The sequence below is a fragment of the Phalacrocorax carbo genome, chromosome 6, assembly GCF_963921805.1.
Source record: "Phalacrocorax carbo chromosome 6, bPhaCar2.1, whole genome shotgun sequence".
Classification (NCBI taxonomy): Eukaryota; Metazoa; Chordata; class Aves; order Suliformes; family Phalacrocoracidae; genus Phalacrocorax; species Phalacrocorax carbo.
In genome coordinates, this window is record NC_087518.1 from 4,072,528 (window position 1) to 4,090,043 (window position 17,516).

Here is a 17,516-nt window from a genome sequence, read left to right on the forward strand (position 1 = left end):
AGACAGGATGACCGTTTTAATACTCAGTAACAAAAGAACCGAGGTATTTTGGTCTTTTCCTCTTTTCCTTGGCAAAGAAAGAACATTTGTTATATTTCTGTATAATGAATACATATCGATTTCTGACTTTTAGCATAGGTGGAGTTTTCCCTCACTAAGGGATTAGAAGAAAAGAATGAGTATTACTGGGTTTCTAGGTGCCTGGATATTTATAAAATCACCATTATTCTGCTGATCTTTAATGAGCAGGAGTAGAAATTCACCCTGCCAATCTTTATAGCTACATTCTACCATGTATATAGCTGGATCAGCTCCTTTCACCTCTGTTCATGCCTGGTATGCTGAGCTTTTGTCTTCCATTGCGTGGCTAAGTGTATTTTAACACTGGATAATGTTATTTTTGCAGGTATTTCACATGCCACTTAACTTAAAGCTCTTTGTGCTTGGGAGGTTATGTGATGTTAACCCACACAATCAGAGTATATATAGCATGTTACAGATGTTAACGTGATGTAGGACGATAGTTTGATCCAGGAGATAACCATACCATGAAATAAATGAGGCATTTAAATTCAGGGTGTTTGCAGTTCAGGTTCATCCCTGCTTTGGTGTAGATCATACCTAGGTGGTTGGTTGTCCGTGGTGTCTGACAGTCCCAGTGAAAGCCAAGGGTGGCTCGACCTCGGCGTGGGGCCACGAAAACCCACCACAGACCACCAGCTAGAGAGGGCTAGGAATGACAATTGAAACAAATTCCCAACAAAGAAATGGCACCAGGAGGAAAAAACCCAAACCAAAACAAAAGAAAAACTTGCTGATTACAGCTAAGGCTTTTGAAGATTACATCAAGTCAAACTTTTATTAGCAAAGTTGTATTTCATGTAAAACGAAAATATCTTTTAAAACCATACGTGCACATATGCATGATACAAACAGCAACTACAGTACAACACGTTTCTCTAAACTTTAATAAATGCACACTAACATTTAGCTCGAAAAGTAACATTGGAACAGTGACGCCACATTTGCTTTGATCTTTTTTTCATGAAATTACAAAATATCTTGTTCGAAGTAATAAAAACAAAAAAACAAGACAGACCGTATGCTTTGGCTCAAACCCACCTACCGGTTCCTGCCTGAAAAGGGAACAAATCAGTGCAGATCACTTGAAACCTTTACATGAAAGATACGGAGCTGCAATGTAAACATGTACCTGTACTCCCACACGCTTTATACGCCTGATTTTGAAACACTAAACATTACCAGAGATGCAGCTGAGGGCTTGATCCATTGTCAAGTAAAGGCAATTCTCTTGTCATGAAGAATTTCCTCTCTTAATATCCATTCTTACGGGTACATAAAATAATCTAGATTTACCGCTCATCCGCAAAATACTGACTATAAAAAAATTACTGTGAGATTTCCTTTCAGAAGCGTGCAAGGATTAGTGAATGTTATTCTAACTTCAGTTTACAAAACTGCACGTGGAATTACTGTTAAAAAAACCCCACCTTTTTCTATAGAAAGATTGTGCTACTACTTGTTTTCATCTCAAAAATAAAATCGGCCTGAAAATTTTTATTAAAACCTCTCATGCATCGGATCTGACCCATTCAGTCGGTGGAAGTAGTTAGCAGAAAAAGAGCTGCTCGTTAAAATCTGTGAAATAAGAACACAGAACACAACAGAACAAATATCATAAAGCATTAAATGATATGCTAATTAGATCAATTTAAAACTTGAGTTACAAAGAAGGGGTTTCTTAATTTATTATACATACACACACATTTTTATCCAGAGGGGAAAGTCATTTTCTGATTTGGTTCCTAATTCTGCTCCTCCCACAGCTCCAGCCCCAGAAGGGCTTTGGTACCCAGCACCGCTGGGCTTGCTGACGAGCAGAGTCAGGCGCAAGCGAGGATTTATTGAGACCGGGACTCCAAATTTTGCCTGAGAATGAAGCTGGAGCCCTTCCTACAAGTTCTTGATTGTGCAATTATATTATACATTTTTTTTTTTTTAATAAAAACTTCGGTTTGAGATCACAACCGATACCAAATCAATGGTAAGCTGCTCTGTGAACGCAAAGAGCTCACTTGCACGGGAGCTAGCACACAGGAGAGCTTTTTACCATTAGCAAGGAAGAGCTGATTTTATTTTCTTAATCTTATGCACAGTCAAAACCCCACAAGTTTCTGAGAAACATCCGCCCCTCTTTTGTGCCAGAGGAGGCTGCTTAAATCCGCAAGCCAGGCTTCCTGGGGCCAGGGAACTGCCTCCTCCTTGCTCGGTGAAATTGCATCCCAGGTCGACTGAGATATCAAATCTGAAAGTGTCATTTCCCCTCTCACACTTGTATTCCCAGCCAAATGTAACGGCATATCGTAACCAAATGAAACCAAACCAACAGCCATGGCACCAGGTAATTCATAATCCCCTATCCAACAGGGTCTGCATGCTCGCACGGCTGGCTGTCCTCAACCCCCTCCTCCCAGCAGGCAGCCTGAAATTCCCTTCTAGGTATTAATTAAAGAAATCACCACAGATTTCCATCAACTAATTTTAATAAATACTCCTGGCCAGTGAAAAAAAAAACCACTATTTGATTTAATGGCCTATTCCAGAACTGCAGTACAGTTGGTGATGGTTTTTATTCAGCCTACATGGCCACAATTCCTCTCACCCGTAACAGACCGCCCTAGAAAAAAATGCAGTGACAATGACAAAAAACTGCTCAGCAAAATGTGAGCTTGCTCTGTTAGCTTACTTTTGAAAGCAAATCTCTAACAAAACCATTAGCGTCCTGCACTTTCCAAGGTACACTGCATGAGTGGGACCCATACCAGAGAAAATAAAACCCCATTAGGAAAAAAATAAAAGGAAAAGAAATGCTTGGGAAAGAGAACGAAGCTCAAGTGAGTGAGATTCCCTGGGATTTTCAGCCATTTGTTTAATATTCATTGGGCATATTCCTCAAAAGTCAGTGCGCGCTGTACAAATTCCATCGCACATCTTTTTGTCACTGTATGATTTTTAGACCCTGAGGCATCATGAAACACCAACATTAAGATTTAAGGATCTGAATTAAAATTTTAATAGAAAAAAGCGCTCATACCGGCACAGACGAGTAGCACATCACAGGAACATCATAAACATCTCTTAGCAGCAACAGAGCAAGTGATAGCGCAGGGGATTTATATTCATTACTCGATAATTTGACACTCACTAATATGATTTGAAATTTGTGTCTGTTTAATATAGGCGCTTTCTGGGACAATGAGTCTGGCCGATCTGCAGCGACCCAAAGTACAAGAAAATGGATGGCTGTGTCTGCGGACGGCTCGCATCCAGCCTCAGCCCCGTGCGTCTGCCCAAAGCTCTGCCCCGGGTAGTGACCCCGCGGCTGGGAGAGCTCTGCCGGGCTCGGGGACAGCCCTTCCCCAGCCCTCTGCCCTGGGAGCTTAGCGAGGCTTTGGGGGAACCCACCCCCATTTTGTTCCCTGCTTTTGTTCTTATTTCAAAGCCCCTTGATCACGGGCTAGTGCGGATAATTCCTAAAGGAAATGCATTAAAAACAGCCCGAAGCTTGCAACAAAGGTTGTCACAAGCCTAATCAGTTCTTAGACTTCACCTGGTTTGGGCTGCAGCAGACAAGAGTCAGCAGATAAAGGTCCTGGTGGGAAACGTCTCTGTTGATGAGGCGCCAATGCCAATTTTCACATTTCTCCAATGATGGCCTCCCTCCTTTTAAAATTAGTATTTTTTAATAAAAATGAAAATGACTTTGGACTTTTTTAGCATTTGGATTGAGAGAAACACGGAAAATCAAACTTTATAAATAATAAAAGCAAGTCCTTCGCACCACGGGGTCACTGGCACAGAGCGGGCTGACTTTTGACTCGGGGCAGATTTCCATTCGTCTTTTTATACTCGCTCACAGCATCGCTGGGGGTTTCAGGCTGGCTCTTTGGGGTTTGCTTTTCCCAAATAAAGGCTAGGCAAAAGGTCCTTAACAAGCAAAAATAATTAAAAAAAGAGGAACAGATATGCAGCAGCCTCGAGCCCCAAAGGTCTCTTACTGCTTTCAGAAATCGATGAGCACGACTGAGAATTCAGCCCAGGCGTAAGGGGAGCTGCGCACGAACCACGGCCTTTCTGCTGGTAACAACCTGAGTTCCTGTGGGCAACTAACGGGTCTTAATTGTAGGCATTACTGGAAACTCCTAACCATGTAATTCTTGCTTCCTCTCTTTCTTCCACTGAGGTAATGGAGATCATGAAGGACCCGCTGGGGATATTTGCCTAATTACTACCAGGATGCAAAATGGCTTTTAGGACCTGCTCCTCCCATAGTAACTATTTAAAAAATAATACAATTGAAGTGACAGTCATTTGTAAATGCAAGAGGAAATAAAGCCTAATTGATACTCTACTCGTATAAGCGTATTCAAAAATACAAATGCTTTTAAAGAAATTTGTGAGATTCCAATACAAAAAGACCAAAAAAATGTGCTGTACAGCTTTGCTGAGTTAGTGGCGGAGAGGCAAAGAAAAGAACCAGATTTAAACCAGCGTTCAGTAATCAAAGGGTAAAAGAAACTATACCATAATATTTTCTTTGCTTTCGTTTTTGTTTATTTAACGATGAATAGCTTGAAAATAAGTGATCTCTTGAAAGTCGGGTAGGTTTATCTTACGTGGTACTAGAAAGGCGTGAGATTTATAGGACTGGGATACACACAACTCCTTCTGAAAGCTAGTTTTGCTGGTCCAAACTCATTTTAAGAAGCAATTCTATTCATTCCTACGCAGCTATACAGACTCATGCTAGCAACATGTCTCATTTCAAAATAAAACAAGGCGGATTTTTACTTGTGTCAATATTAATATCATATGTACAACGTCTCCAGGAAATGTATGCTAGTGCACAAATATACAGATATGAGACAGACACCAAGCATTTTGCTTAGAAATGCAGCTTGCAGAGACTCGGGAAAACAAATTAAAATACTTTCTAATGATGGTGGATGGGAACCCTGTTTTGCCTCGCCACAGGAAAGATACTGCAGCTTAACTTATTTAAGGAAATAGTGCCAGCTACTGGACAGAAGATTCATCCACAAGGCCAGAGCTTTTTCTTCTAAGAGCAATTTTTCTGTGGATAAAGTTGCATCTCTAAGTATCGGTAATTGCAGTCAGCTCTAACCACTAAAATAATTTTAGAGTATCATAAGCAAAGGAGTTTATTTCTTTATGAAGAATTATACAATATATAGAATATATTTCTCCAGTATTTTAAATTATCATTTTTCTCAGTAGGGTGCATTGTGTCACTTTGCGGAGCCACCCGCCGGTTTTGTTTGATTTTCTTGTGTTGCAACCTCTGCAGTGCTGAGGTCCCCGTACATGAGGGAACACTACATATAAACGTAGGCACAAAGTGACAACAGCCATACAAGAAAAAAAAAAAAATACTCTACAGAGAAACATATTCCAAACCTAAGAAACACGTGGAATAACAGTTAATTATACAGATGTTACACCGAGAAATTCTGTTTTGTTTTAATTAGAAGAAAACACCTAGAAATTACGATGGAAAAATCATCTTTTAGTGGCAGTGACTTATTTTTATATTACCTGGATGTCAGGTTCCTGACTGGCTCAATTTGCAACCTGCTTCCAATCACATGTGGTAACTGTGGAGTGCTAATCAAGATAAATATCACAATTAAACATGAATCATTCTTGCTAATATTTTAGGCGTGGAGAGGAAAAGTTGCTGTAGAACTCCCAGTGCTTTCCACTGATCCTTTTTCCTTAGATCCAGAATAAGCTCCAATAAATGAACCGTCTTCATTGAACATCCCATGCTCCCCTTCTCCATAATCTACCAGACTATCAGCACTTTCGGTGGCTTTAATGTCCCCGTTAATTGACTGGAGGCTGCCTTTCAGCGGCTTTTCATCGCTGTCACTACAAAACAAAGAAATGCCTTTCCAAAAACCTATCTTTTAATCGCAAGCATGGAAACTGCTCTTTTATTGTGAAAGCAAGCAGCAGGAGGGAAGAGCGAGGGAAACAGTTCTGTGTGGGGTGTACGTTGGGAATGACGTGACCCCCATGAGTCCTGCTTCGTCCGGTGCACCTCAGGCAGGTCATTTACACCGACCCGAATTCCCACATAGATGATTTTGTGATTATTACAACAGTGGAGTTGGTTAAGAAAGGCAAACATCAATGAAAACTACACGTCTTTGGGGTTTTTTCCCTTTTTGCCTTAGACAGACAGAACGGACAGACAAGGAAGGGGGAAGAGGAGGAAGAAGCGAACGCTGGAAGGGATTTGAGGGATCGGCTCCAGCGGTCAGTGCTGGTGTCGAGTCTTCGGCACCTTACAGAAAGAGACATTTTCATTCTACAAAACAGTGGGCAATATTCGGGGCCTGTTTCTTTCCTTTTTCTTTTGAGGTGGGTGGGTGAGCTGACGTTAAGCTGTGGGACGAGCCATAAGCTGTAGGTTGTATCTCACTGCTTTGTGAGCATTTGTTTAATTTTAGATGGCTAACAAAGGGGTTTTTTTCCCCCTTCTTTCATTTGGTCTGCTGTTATCGTACTGTAGCTGATGGAGATTCTCTCTGCTAAAGGGAAGGAACAGGGAAAAACCAAAGCAGAATCAGAGTGTCCGCATCTGCTCACATGCAGGCTATGTTCAACGGCAACTTCATGAAACAGGACGGACCCACCACCAAAAATCAAGAGAAAAAGGAAATTCCACTGGCCGTTCTTCCTAATGCTACTGCAGAAGAACAACCAAAGCAGCCCGACTTCTGATTTAGGGGGACGGGAAACACAGATTAAAAGGTTACAAAAAACCCCAAATCAGGCCTCTGAACTAAGGACGCAATTACTCAGTTATGGTCCTTGCTAATGCCAAATCAGTGTCAAAGGTTTGGTAACGTCATCTGAGGAAGGACAGAGAAATGCACCTGAACTTTACCGCTTCAGCGTATAATAAAGAATATAATCAATACAGTAAAAATATTCACTGCTTTTCTACACGTGGCATTTCTATTTATAAAAAAGACAAGTGTGGAGTTTGGGGGGAAAGGAGGGGGTCAAAGTTATTAACCTCAGGACTTTCTTACCTTTCTAAATATTTGTCCCATTAGAAAGCATTAAAAATTAAATAAAGATGAAATTATGCAGAAAAAAAAAACCCTATTCCAGTACAAATAATGTAGTATATATAAGAGGGATTTCAACGGAAATTTTCTGCCTTTAAGGCAAGCGACACCAGTTTTCCAGCATGGTTCTTATAATGATGTATTTTTCTTCATATGACAGTTACATAATATTGTAAGATTTAGTTATTTTAAAGCAGCCAAAGTGATTTCAAATTCTCCTACAGAAACTTCTGTAGTGAGGCTTGTTTGGGTTTTTGCCATCTCTGGCTGTATTTCAAACTTTTCTTTGTTTCCTTCCACAAAATGAACATTCCCCGTATTACACGATTTCGGCCTGACTGGGTTTCAGAAACCCACTGAAGACATAGAAGTCTTTCTATTGGCTTCAGTGGACATTACAGGAACCCAAATTATCATATATATTTACATTATTCATACAATGCTAAATTAAAAAAAAAACCAACCAAACATGTGAAAAATAACCAATGATACATCAACATTTACTTATATCCCAACTTGGATGGATTTAAGTATACTGGATATACCTTTATATTCCTACTATTATCCACTCCTATGAGGTTTGCTTTGAAAATGAAAAATAGCATTAATTGCATGCTATAAAAATGTCATAAATAATGATGACATCTGGAAACAAACAAAACCCCAACAAACACAAACGCTTGTCAAAGCAGGTCCTATTTACCTATATTCCCCAAAGATTTCATCTTTTATTGATTGAGCTTCAGGATCTGGATGCAAATCTTCTTTTTCTTTCACTGTACAAATAAAATAAAGCACAGATCTGTACGCCATGTTCCGCCATGGGCTTTTCTTTTTGCAGGTGCAATGGGAAAACCGTCATCACGTACGGCCTAACGTGGAGGGCGGCAGCGTGCGCTGCGTGTCTGGCTGGACACAACCAGCACGCGTCCATCAAGGGTTTGGTGCCGTTCCTGAATTTTTTAAGAAAGATAGCGTTTACAGAATCATAGGATGGTTTGGGTTGGACGGGACCTTTAGGGGCCATCTAGTCCAACCCCCCTGCAGCGAGCAGGGACATCTTCAACCAGATCAGGTTGCCCAGAGCCCCGTCCAGCCTGGCCTTGACTATTTCCAGGGATGGGGCATCGACCACCCCTCTGGGCAACCAGATTTATACTTCAGTATTTAATGCTTAAATCCTTACTTCTTGCTTTGAAAATTACAGAATTACTGCTAGCAAAATACTCTGTCGTTAAGCAGCTCGGGTACCCATGGAAGTGTGTCAGTCAGTATGTCAAGTAGCAGTTTTCAGGTGGAAAGCGAGCAGGTAGCCCTGCCAGCGGAGGCTCAGAGGTGCAGCTGGTGAAGGACCTGGGCTCTAGGGATGGATTAAATACTGGAAGCTTCAACGAGCGCTATCAAAGGCCTTAGCAAGATCTCTGACCAGCACACAGCACTATCTCACCCAGAGAGCAGAGTTTCACTTATATTCATTAGAATCCATTCTGCAGATATTTATCAAAACTACAAATCCTAATTGGATGTTTCTGCTTGCGGCTTTGCAGCCGCCAGAGATAAAAGCCTGAAGGATGCTTGTTATTAACATGTGAACATAGCGACAGGATGATAAATCCATTTACCTGAATATTTTCCTCCTTTATTTCTTCTGACAAAGCAAATAGTTAGCAGCAGCAGGGTGAGCAAAGCGATGGCACACATCAGTCCAATAAACCACCCCTGGGTGGAAATTCCATCGTAAATGCCAGCATAGGCTTTGTGAAACGGAAGAGGAGTAAGAAAAAAAATAAAATTAATCAGAGGAAAAGGGTATCACGTTACTATAACACAAATACCTAACATTTTCTTCAGTGAATCTTAATTGAATCAGACTATGGCTACTCATTGAGTTCAGCTTAAAGAAATGCAAGACAGAAATATGTCCAGAGTGGGAAATTTTTAGGCTTAAGGGGAATGCGTGGTCCACACGGCACAATACAGACATTTTGGAACGGTAATTCTGAGAGAGAGAGTAGTTGACTCACAAGATTAATGCCAAATAGGAACGCTGAACAGAGAACTGTTAAGCCTCTCATGCAAAAGCAGTTTTGCGAAAGAAACAGAGTTAAAAGCACACCCGGCACATGCAAACCACTGGACTGGCACACGTAAGATGGATTCCATCACAGCACTACCCTCTCAAAATCGCATAGGAGGGAAAACGGGTTTGTAAAGTTTGTAACAGTTCCCGGCTATGGTGCGTCAAGTAAAGCATAAGACTCAGCCGAGAACCACGGATGCGTTTATGCTCCCATGGGATTCAACTGCAAGGGTCAACTTAAAAAAAAAAACAAACAAATAAATCACAGAACAAAATTATGGGGTTGGTACACTTTCACTGCACAAGGTAAGATGTAACCTCAACAGTTATTTACATTCAAAATAAATCTTTAGCACCTTGAAGGTTTTCATGTCTCACCTCTCCCCCTTGTCTCAATTACATCTTCAAAAATGCTATTGTTATCAACCCAATTCTTAGTCACTAGACGAACTGTATATTCAGTTCCAGGCTCAAGCGCCTCAATGGGGTGAAACTTTTGGGTGGGGTTTACTGCTTCTGAAATCTTGCCGATCCCTTTACCTATGGAATGTACACATTCAAGTCATATTGATTAATTGTATTCATTGAACAAAAGGCCCATGAAATGCACAGTTACAAATAACGTAAGTAACACACAAATATGGCACACAAGGATTTTTAACATTTTATCGTCAGATAATCTGATTTTCAAAAGCAGGCAATAAACCAGAAAAACATTCCCCCTATTTGATTTTTAATATTCTACCAGATAAAATAATCATCAGACTGAAGTAATCCTGATGTTTATGAAGAGGTTTGTACATTTCCCAGGATGAAAGTTAATATTGACGGGGGATTATGGCTCTGCTTTAACTGATGAGTGCTTAAAAAATTACAACTTGAAAATGGGCTTCCTTTGTAAAGATAATCGGAGGTTTGATGCTTCTACCATTGAACAGAGCTCAGCAGGGAAGCACAGACAGTTTGTTATCTGGAAATGGATTCTTATGTGTCTCATGGAGAAAAATAACATTGGGATTTGTACTCATTTCTCTCCCGACAGAGATTCTCCATGTCCTTTTAAACTCCACAATGCCCGCATAAAACACTGTGTTAGATACAGCTGAGTTGGCTTTTAAATTGATATTTAGGCATTTAAATGTACCTGATGAGTTTAATATTTGATTAAAAGGTAGAAGGGCAATTCCAGTAGCCCTAGTTTTAGAGCCTTTTCACTTGCAAAACACCTACTGTAATTTCTGTCTGCATCAAGATTGGTGGGTATTAAATAAGCTTTTTTAAAATAGCATTTGTGGATAACAGCAAAAAGGACATCTACAGAGGTTGGCAATCACTGCCTGAACACGAAAAGCTTGCTCACGCAAACAAATTCAGAACTGCGGGTTGACACAGAGGAGCTCTTTAGTCAACCAACGGGTACAACATGGGACTGTGCCCACCCTTGATGGCAGGAGAGGCATTTGGGGGGGGATGCACTTAAATATAACTCTTTAATTGTGTTCAGTTGCCTAATTTGCCTGCTTTATCCAAAGTTGTCTAAACTAAGGATTGAGAACACAGTATAATTTGAAAACTACTTGACCAATTAGCACTGATAATGCTCATTTATGCTTAAACTAGTAAACAAGCAAAGCAAGAAGCTTTCAGAGATTAAGGCTTAGTTGACAGCTGAAGGAAAAAAAAAAGATTAAGATGAATCCAAGCACAATCAAAGCAACAGTTCAAGATAAGTTTTCCAAGGCAACTATACGTGTATTACAATAAGCAGTTAAATTAGTAGACCATTGGGACCCAGAGAGAACACATAAAGCTGAAATACTGCTGATACTGAAGCACAGCTTATTAGCATAAATTAATCCATCTATCGGTAATTTTTGCTAAATGAAGTATGTGAAACTGAGCTATAATTTTTAATCAAACTGCAAATTAAGCAACAAGATACCACAGGTACATTTTAATTACATGTTCTAAAATCAAGACATCAGAAAAACATATTTAATGGAAACAGTATCCGTAAAGTAACAAGAATGAATGTAAACCTTAAGTCCATTGTGCACTAAAGACCACGTAACACTTATGCATGACACGCTAACCACGTGGCCCAGCTTGCACACAACACAGGTCTCCTTAGGAAGCTTTTCTCCGGAGCTCCTGGCAAGCAAAATGCTCAACCCCGAGCTCAGCGGTAGCCCACAGCTGTGGCTCGTTGTGCATTTTTCTCAAACCATCTTAACCACTCCATATCTATCACCTGTTTATTTCCAGCTTGTGTCAGCCTCTTCTTTTTGAACCGTCAGCCCCTTAGAGAAGCAGAAAGGGGGGGAACTGATATGGCTGAAAAATAACCCCTCTTTCTCAGGCAGATGAAGCCGGCCGGATGGGGATGCACGTACTGCAATGAGGGTTAGAGCCCACCCTGACCTGGGACCGGGGGTTTGCCATCGGCTCTCCAGGCTGTTAACATCACCTATCCCAAAACACTAAACAAATATTTTCCTTTAAAACTCGGTACTGGTGTCCAGTGATGGGTGTTTATGAGGTTTCTTTCCATGCGATTTCATTCTGGTCTGTGTTACACACTCAATATAGCACCTACAGAGGAGAAAGCATTGCTAATTGGGGCAAGTTTGGTGGCTGGAATAAAAATTTTTAAAAAAGCAGTGTAGCATCCTGAAAAATAAAAGCAAAGATATACAGATAAGGAAAAGCTCAACATACTGAAAGGTCAGTGAGCTGCAGGAATTAGCTTCAGAAAATTGAAAGCAGTTGGGTTAGGTTTTTAATCTACAATAAGGGAGAAGAAACATTAGTAATAAAGGCGTATCACCAGCACTTCTCCTCTTCCCCCGCTATTTATCAGCCATACCATGGGACTCGCATGAACATTAAACACTGAACTGCAATTTTACAATATTCCTACCGGGCTCTGAGATTTATGAGAACAACAGAACACGTATTTTTTATAGAAGCTTATGGTGTAAAGGGAAAAACAATATAAACTGCCCCCAAAGACTTACAAGAGTGCCAGTTCTCCAAAAGTTAGCACATCTGTTGTAAAACATACTTATATAAAAAGCTGGCAGCCTAATAGCTAAATACTAATTGTGAGCAACATCTTAATTTATAACCAAACCTGTCTAAATACATCTGCTGCAATAAATGGAAAGTTGAACTTTCATTAGTTTTCCCCAACTGCCTGGCTATTAAAAATGCATAAATATGCATCACAGGTATCCTTCATCTTCTGGGCTTTTTTAGTGCAGGAGGTATTTCATGCTAAATTGGGACTATTTTAAGCTACAGAGATTAGTAAACCTGCTGTGTGTAAAGCCTATTGAGAAGAATTTATAGGTGAGTTAGTGATCGGCTATTTGTGCTGATGGCGATTTGTAGGAGAAATCTGAGCTCGGACAAGACGACAGGTTATAGCTTGTTCATCTCTTGCTGCTTCCCTTTAGCTCTCTGCGTAGGTTACACAGGCTGATAGAAGAGGAAAAGGGATAAAAAATAGCAAAGACAAACAGTTAATTACAAATTTGTTTGAAGTACTCCCGAGACTGATGTATTTAGCATATTGTATTTATCACGCCTATTGTTCTTGCTCAGAGTGATAGGGGTTTGAAATAGCAATACATCAGATATTCCTTTTCCCACGCAGCCAGTGAGCAGCACCCAGGCTGGCGGGACATGTCACTGCCTGTCACGAGCAGCGGGGTTTGATGGGCTACAGGTCCCCCGGCCGAAGAAGAGCCACAGAGTGGAGTGGCATAAACGACAGAAAAAGAAATTTGACACCGAGATTCCACAGGTTCTTTGGATTGTGAGCAAATAGGGTCTCTTTTGGGGGGTTGCTGGTCACAGTAGCGGTGGTTACACATGGCTAAGGCAGTTGTGTTTTTCCTTTTTCACTGTGCCTGTGGCAAAAGAGAACTAAAGCCATAGGTTTTGTTACAAATAGTTACTCTCCGCATCTTACAGTGGGTCACAAAGGTTAGTACCCTCCGGATAAGGATTTCAAAAAGCCTGTGGGAGTTACGTGCCAATTGCCATTGAAATATAATGAAACTGGTGAACTTCTACTCTCTGGCTTCTCTGAAAAATAAAACTGCAGTTGTACGGCTTCCTCTGGATGAATTTTTCATTTAGGGCTTGAATTTCTGGACACACAGTAATCATTCTCAACATGTAATACGTGTTTAGTAATCCTTGAGAAACACTGGCAACTCTAGATGAAAAGAATCTTTGTGTTAAAAAAGGACTGCTGTATTAAATTAATTCTTTTCACTGGTGTAAGAACATTATTTTGTGTTATGCTTCCGAGGGCTAACGATCATTGGGAAATCGACATTTTCAATGGGAAAATTAATTAGTTCGTAGGTCATTTAAGAAATACTGCCTGAAAATGGAAAAGTAGAGGTAAAACTCATTTTCTAAAGACAGCACAACTTCTTCTGTGGAGTGAAGCCAAATTAAAGCCACAAAAGTTAATCTATTATTTATATTCCAATACAATGCAAAAGTCCCTTTGCCCGGGTTCTTCATGACTGTCCACAGTATTTTATCAACAACTGATAAAGACTTTTGGTTGTATATCAGCATTTTCTATCTGAGTTTTTTGGGCTATGTTTAAGATCTTTCATAAGAAAGAGGCCTTTTATTTCATCGACTTTGTACTAGCTGCTAATGCCAGTGGCGTTGGGTCATGCAGCAAGGATGCCATAAATGAAAGCTTTTATATAGCCTACTGCTATTTCTCACTAATTCCAGTGGGCCTGCGTTTAATCTTAGAGGCAAATATTAAAGCGTGGTTTTCTTCTGGCAAGTAATTATACAGAACCAGCCCCTTCTGACAGAGGCCGTGTTGCAGAGCAGAGGGCTCGACCTCCGCCGCTGCCAGGCACGCACAGGGTGGAGACCGTGACACTGCTCCGCTGAGAATGAAGAAGTAGAGATGTGAGCACGAGATGGTCTTTTCCTACCAGTGTCCACTCACTGACCGTTTGGTAAAGCGTTGCTAACGCAAAGCAATGTGTTACTCCTGACAAAAATCTGAGCGGTTCATTCACAGAGGAAGATGCTGCAGTTGCAGAGAAAGGGTATTATCTACTCATTTATCTATGCAGGGAGTTATGTTTATTTAATTGAGGTAAACTTTCTTTTACTAAATGCAGTGATTCATGCCACTGCAAACTCATCGTCAGGAAATGGGTTGCACATAAATTACAGGCTGGCAAAATTATCATTTACAGCACAACAATTTTCCCTACGCAGACTTGTTTTTAGCAGTGATACAGGCATATGTACGTATCAAAGAAAGAGATTGGCTTTTCTTTCTGATTCCAGACTATAGTGGCAGGGATAACTGCAAATCAATGAAAGCAATAGCAAAATGCGGATCAAGTATATCAATGATAAAATGGGAATTTTATCACGTAGCTTCCACATCAACATCTCCGCTTTCCGGGCAGAACATATTGTGAAATCCTGAAATACCCATGGCACAGCCTGCAAAGGCTATATTACAGCAGTGGAAGCTATTCAAAGTCTTAAAATGAACAATGAGAGCTTTATGTTTTTATTACTAAAACCGGAACATAGTGGATATAGAATCACTGAATCAAGACCCAAAGAAACTTGGAATGCTCTATCACAGAGTTTCATTTCAGAGGGCACCACATCTTATATCTGTCATTTATGTGGTTCATTTTAAATTAAAAACTTTGACTTTCAAAATCACTCCCTTTCTTCAAGAAGAGAAATTGTTTTAATTTTGAGCAATCGCTCTGCTTCCCATACTACAGCTTAAAACCCCAAGAAGGTCACTGAAAAGGGTGATTTTTTTTCAGCCTATCATGTTTACTTGGAAAATATCTGAACGATTTAGCCAGAAAATGATGACACAAAAATCTAACGGCATCTCAGTGACAGACGCGGTGTCCTAATTCCGGGTGGCCTGAGAACCAGCAAGGAGCACACATTAATCGCGGAACTGGACCCTTGCAGCTTGCATTAATTATTCTACTCTATTCTACAAGCATTTCACAAGAATCGGTTGTTGTCACTGCTGAAACAAAGCCTTAGGAAAGACGAGAACCAGAACAAAATGAATGGCAACGTTATCATCCGTTTAAGCATATCAGGTATTTCATAAATGTATTTCATGTATTTCATAAAAATTCACAAGGTTATTCAAAGAAGTTATAGACTTTCAAGTGGCCAGAACACATTATTCTGGCTGCCCAATGAAGGCCAGAAAAGGGAAATAAATGAGGTGAAATTGCATATTTTTAGCTTGGAAAAGAAAAGGATCTTTTACTTTCCTTAATGAAGAATAAATTTTAAAGCACGCCGGTAGATTGATAGTTACTACCGCGTGAGTGCCTGTAAACTACAGAGAGACTGGAGGCTACGAGACACTGAGGAGTTTCGTTACTTGAGAAAACAGGTGGTAGTTCATGACTGGATCCTGAACTGGGTCGTGATGAGTTTAAAGTACTTTTTACTTGTTTTACCAGTAACTGAAGAGATTCTGCAACTTGGAAGTCCAATAGGATGTTGTGCAACAAGGACCATTTTTCTATTTTCTAACAACAGTGTTCCAGGCTATTATCATTGCTAAAAATGATGGAGCCAGGACTCTTTAGTTTATCACATTCTCTTTTGCCTTCCCGGTGGTAAGTGCAGAGCAACGGTTTCTGATTAATAGCAAGGACCTGTTCCTCGGTATTGTAGAGTTTTCGGACTTGCTGAGCACAGTATGTTTTGTTATATTTCTTTTCAGCTGAATGTGAAAGATGAGCTATGACATAGAGCTTGCGATTTTCCTTTAAATCACTGAACATCTGTGGTTTAGGATAGGGTGTAAGTGGCACACAAATGCTCACTTCCAGTCTCTGATAAAATAATAATAAAATAATGGATGAAATGCGCTGCAGTCAGTTTTATGTTCATCTGGATTTTCAATGTCAAATACCCGCCCCTAATGTTGCTGGCCATTCCCCCATCTTCATGCAAGGGCAGAATTTGTTTTCATAATATTACTGAGAACAGATTATCTAGATCTTCAACTTTCTGTTCATGACTAAATGCAATTCATTTGTTCTAGTACGGCTTAAAGAGTTGACCAGTGGGAATAGAAACAGAGTACTGTACAGCAAAATTGAACAGATAAGCTCTACTTTTCTGAAGAGCTGCATGGCTACATTAAAAAGTTCATTGATTGTTCTCATGGAAAGAAAAACAAATTTATTTCCTCTAATTACAGAGGAAATGTCAAGCCTGGAATATTCTCAATAGGTTTTCCCATTATTGTTAGAGCTTCTCCACATAAAAACATATTGCCTATTAACTTACTCCCTTGAGCCATCGTTAGTCCTTCTTCTGTGACCGGCTTCCCACAGCCTTTGACTGTACAAGCCTTTACATAGAATTTGTACTTGGTACTGGAGCTGAGACCTGAAAGCTTCCAGCTGAGCGTGGAGCGGTTGGTCACGCTGACGTCGTTCAGAGGTCCGATTTCATGCGTTTCGTTTACTGAAAGGGAAGAGGCAGTTGAGTCAGATCCAGCAGCCGAAGGCTACGCACATGGAAGGTGTCGCGAACACTCCTGCAAGGGAGGCACGCTGCACTACGCAGGAAAGACGAAGTCTGAATAAGCATATCTCACCTTCCTGCCAAGTACTTAAATGGGATTTATCGCATCCATGTCAATCTCCCAACTACTCAGTGAGCTATTACTGTTCTCAGAGAGCTTTCTGATTCTAGATATGCACATACTGAGTGGGAGGTAAAAATTACTGTCTCCTAGATCATTAAATATATATGAATTGCTTCTTGCTTTGCTTCCAAACATCTGCAAACTTTTGCAAGCAAGTTAACGGATGGTTGTTCTGCTTTCTTCCACTCTGCCCTAGCACAGTTGGCCGCTGAAGGAGGGATTGCTACTCCCAAACTGCCTAAATAGATGGATCCACCCTCTGCTCATCATCACCAGAAACGAGGGGAGGACCCAGCTTGCAAAGGCAACCGGGCAGTTCTGTTATCAGCAGAGATAAGTGAAAAGTATGCGGGGTTTTTTTTGTAAATACGACACAGTCTAATCTTGTCCCACCCTCAAAGAAGATATAAACCACCCTGAACTGTCACCACGCCCCACAGCTGGTGTTGTGGCACTCTAGGACCAATACTGGATCTTGCCTGGCGTTACCTGCCCCAAGTCCAGCTACTCAGGTCTTCCACAGGCAAGAAGGAAA

At 40.6% G+C, this 17,516-nt stretch overlaps 1 protein-coding gene across 6 annotated transcripts in view; it reads right to left on the minus strand.

The window, feature by feature from the left end:
• Positions 1 to 831: 831 nt before the first annotated feature.
• Positions 832 to 17,516, minus strand: part of CHL1 (cell adhesion molecule L1 like) — a 143,599-nt gene continuing 126,914 nt past the window's right edge. For 4 of the 6 annotated variants that reach the window (XM_064453446.1, XM_064453443.1, XM_064453444.1 and 1 more), the window contains 5 exons: positions 16,618 to 16,797; positions 9,643 to 9,804; positions 8,807 to 8,938; positions 7,888 to 7,960; positions 832 to 5,973 (listed from right to left, as the gene is read on the minus strand). In XM_064453446.1, the coding sequence (XP_064309516.1) occupies positions 5,757 to 5,973; positions 7,888 to 7,960; positions 8,807 to 8,938; positions 9,643 to 9,804; positions 16,618 to 16,797 (764 nt within the window). In that variant the 3' untranslated portion in view covers positions 832 to 5,756. The remainder of the gene's footprint in view (positions 5,974 to 7,887; positions 7,961 to 8,806; positions 8,939 to 9,642; positions 9,805 to 16,617; positions 16,798 to 17,516) is intronic. The other 2 variants (XM_064453447.1, XM_064453448.1) reach the window with 2 other exon arrangements.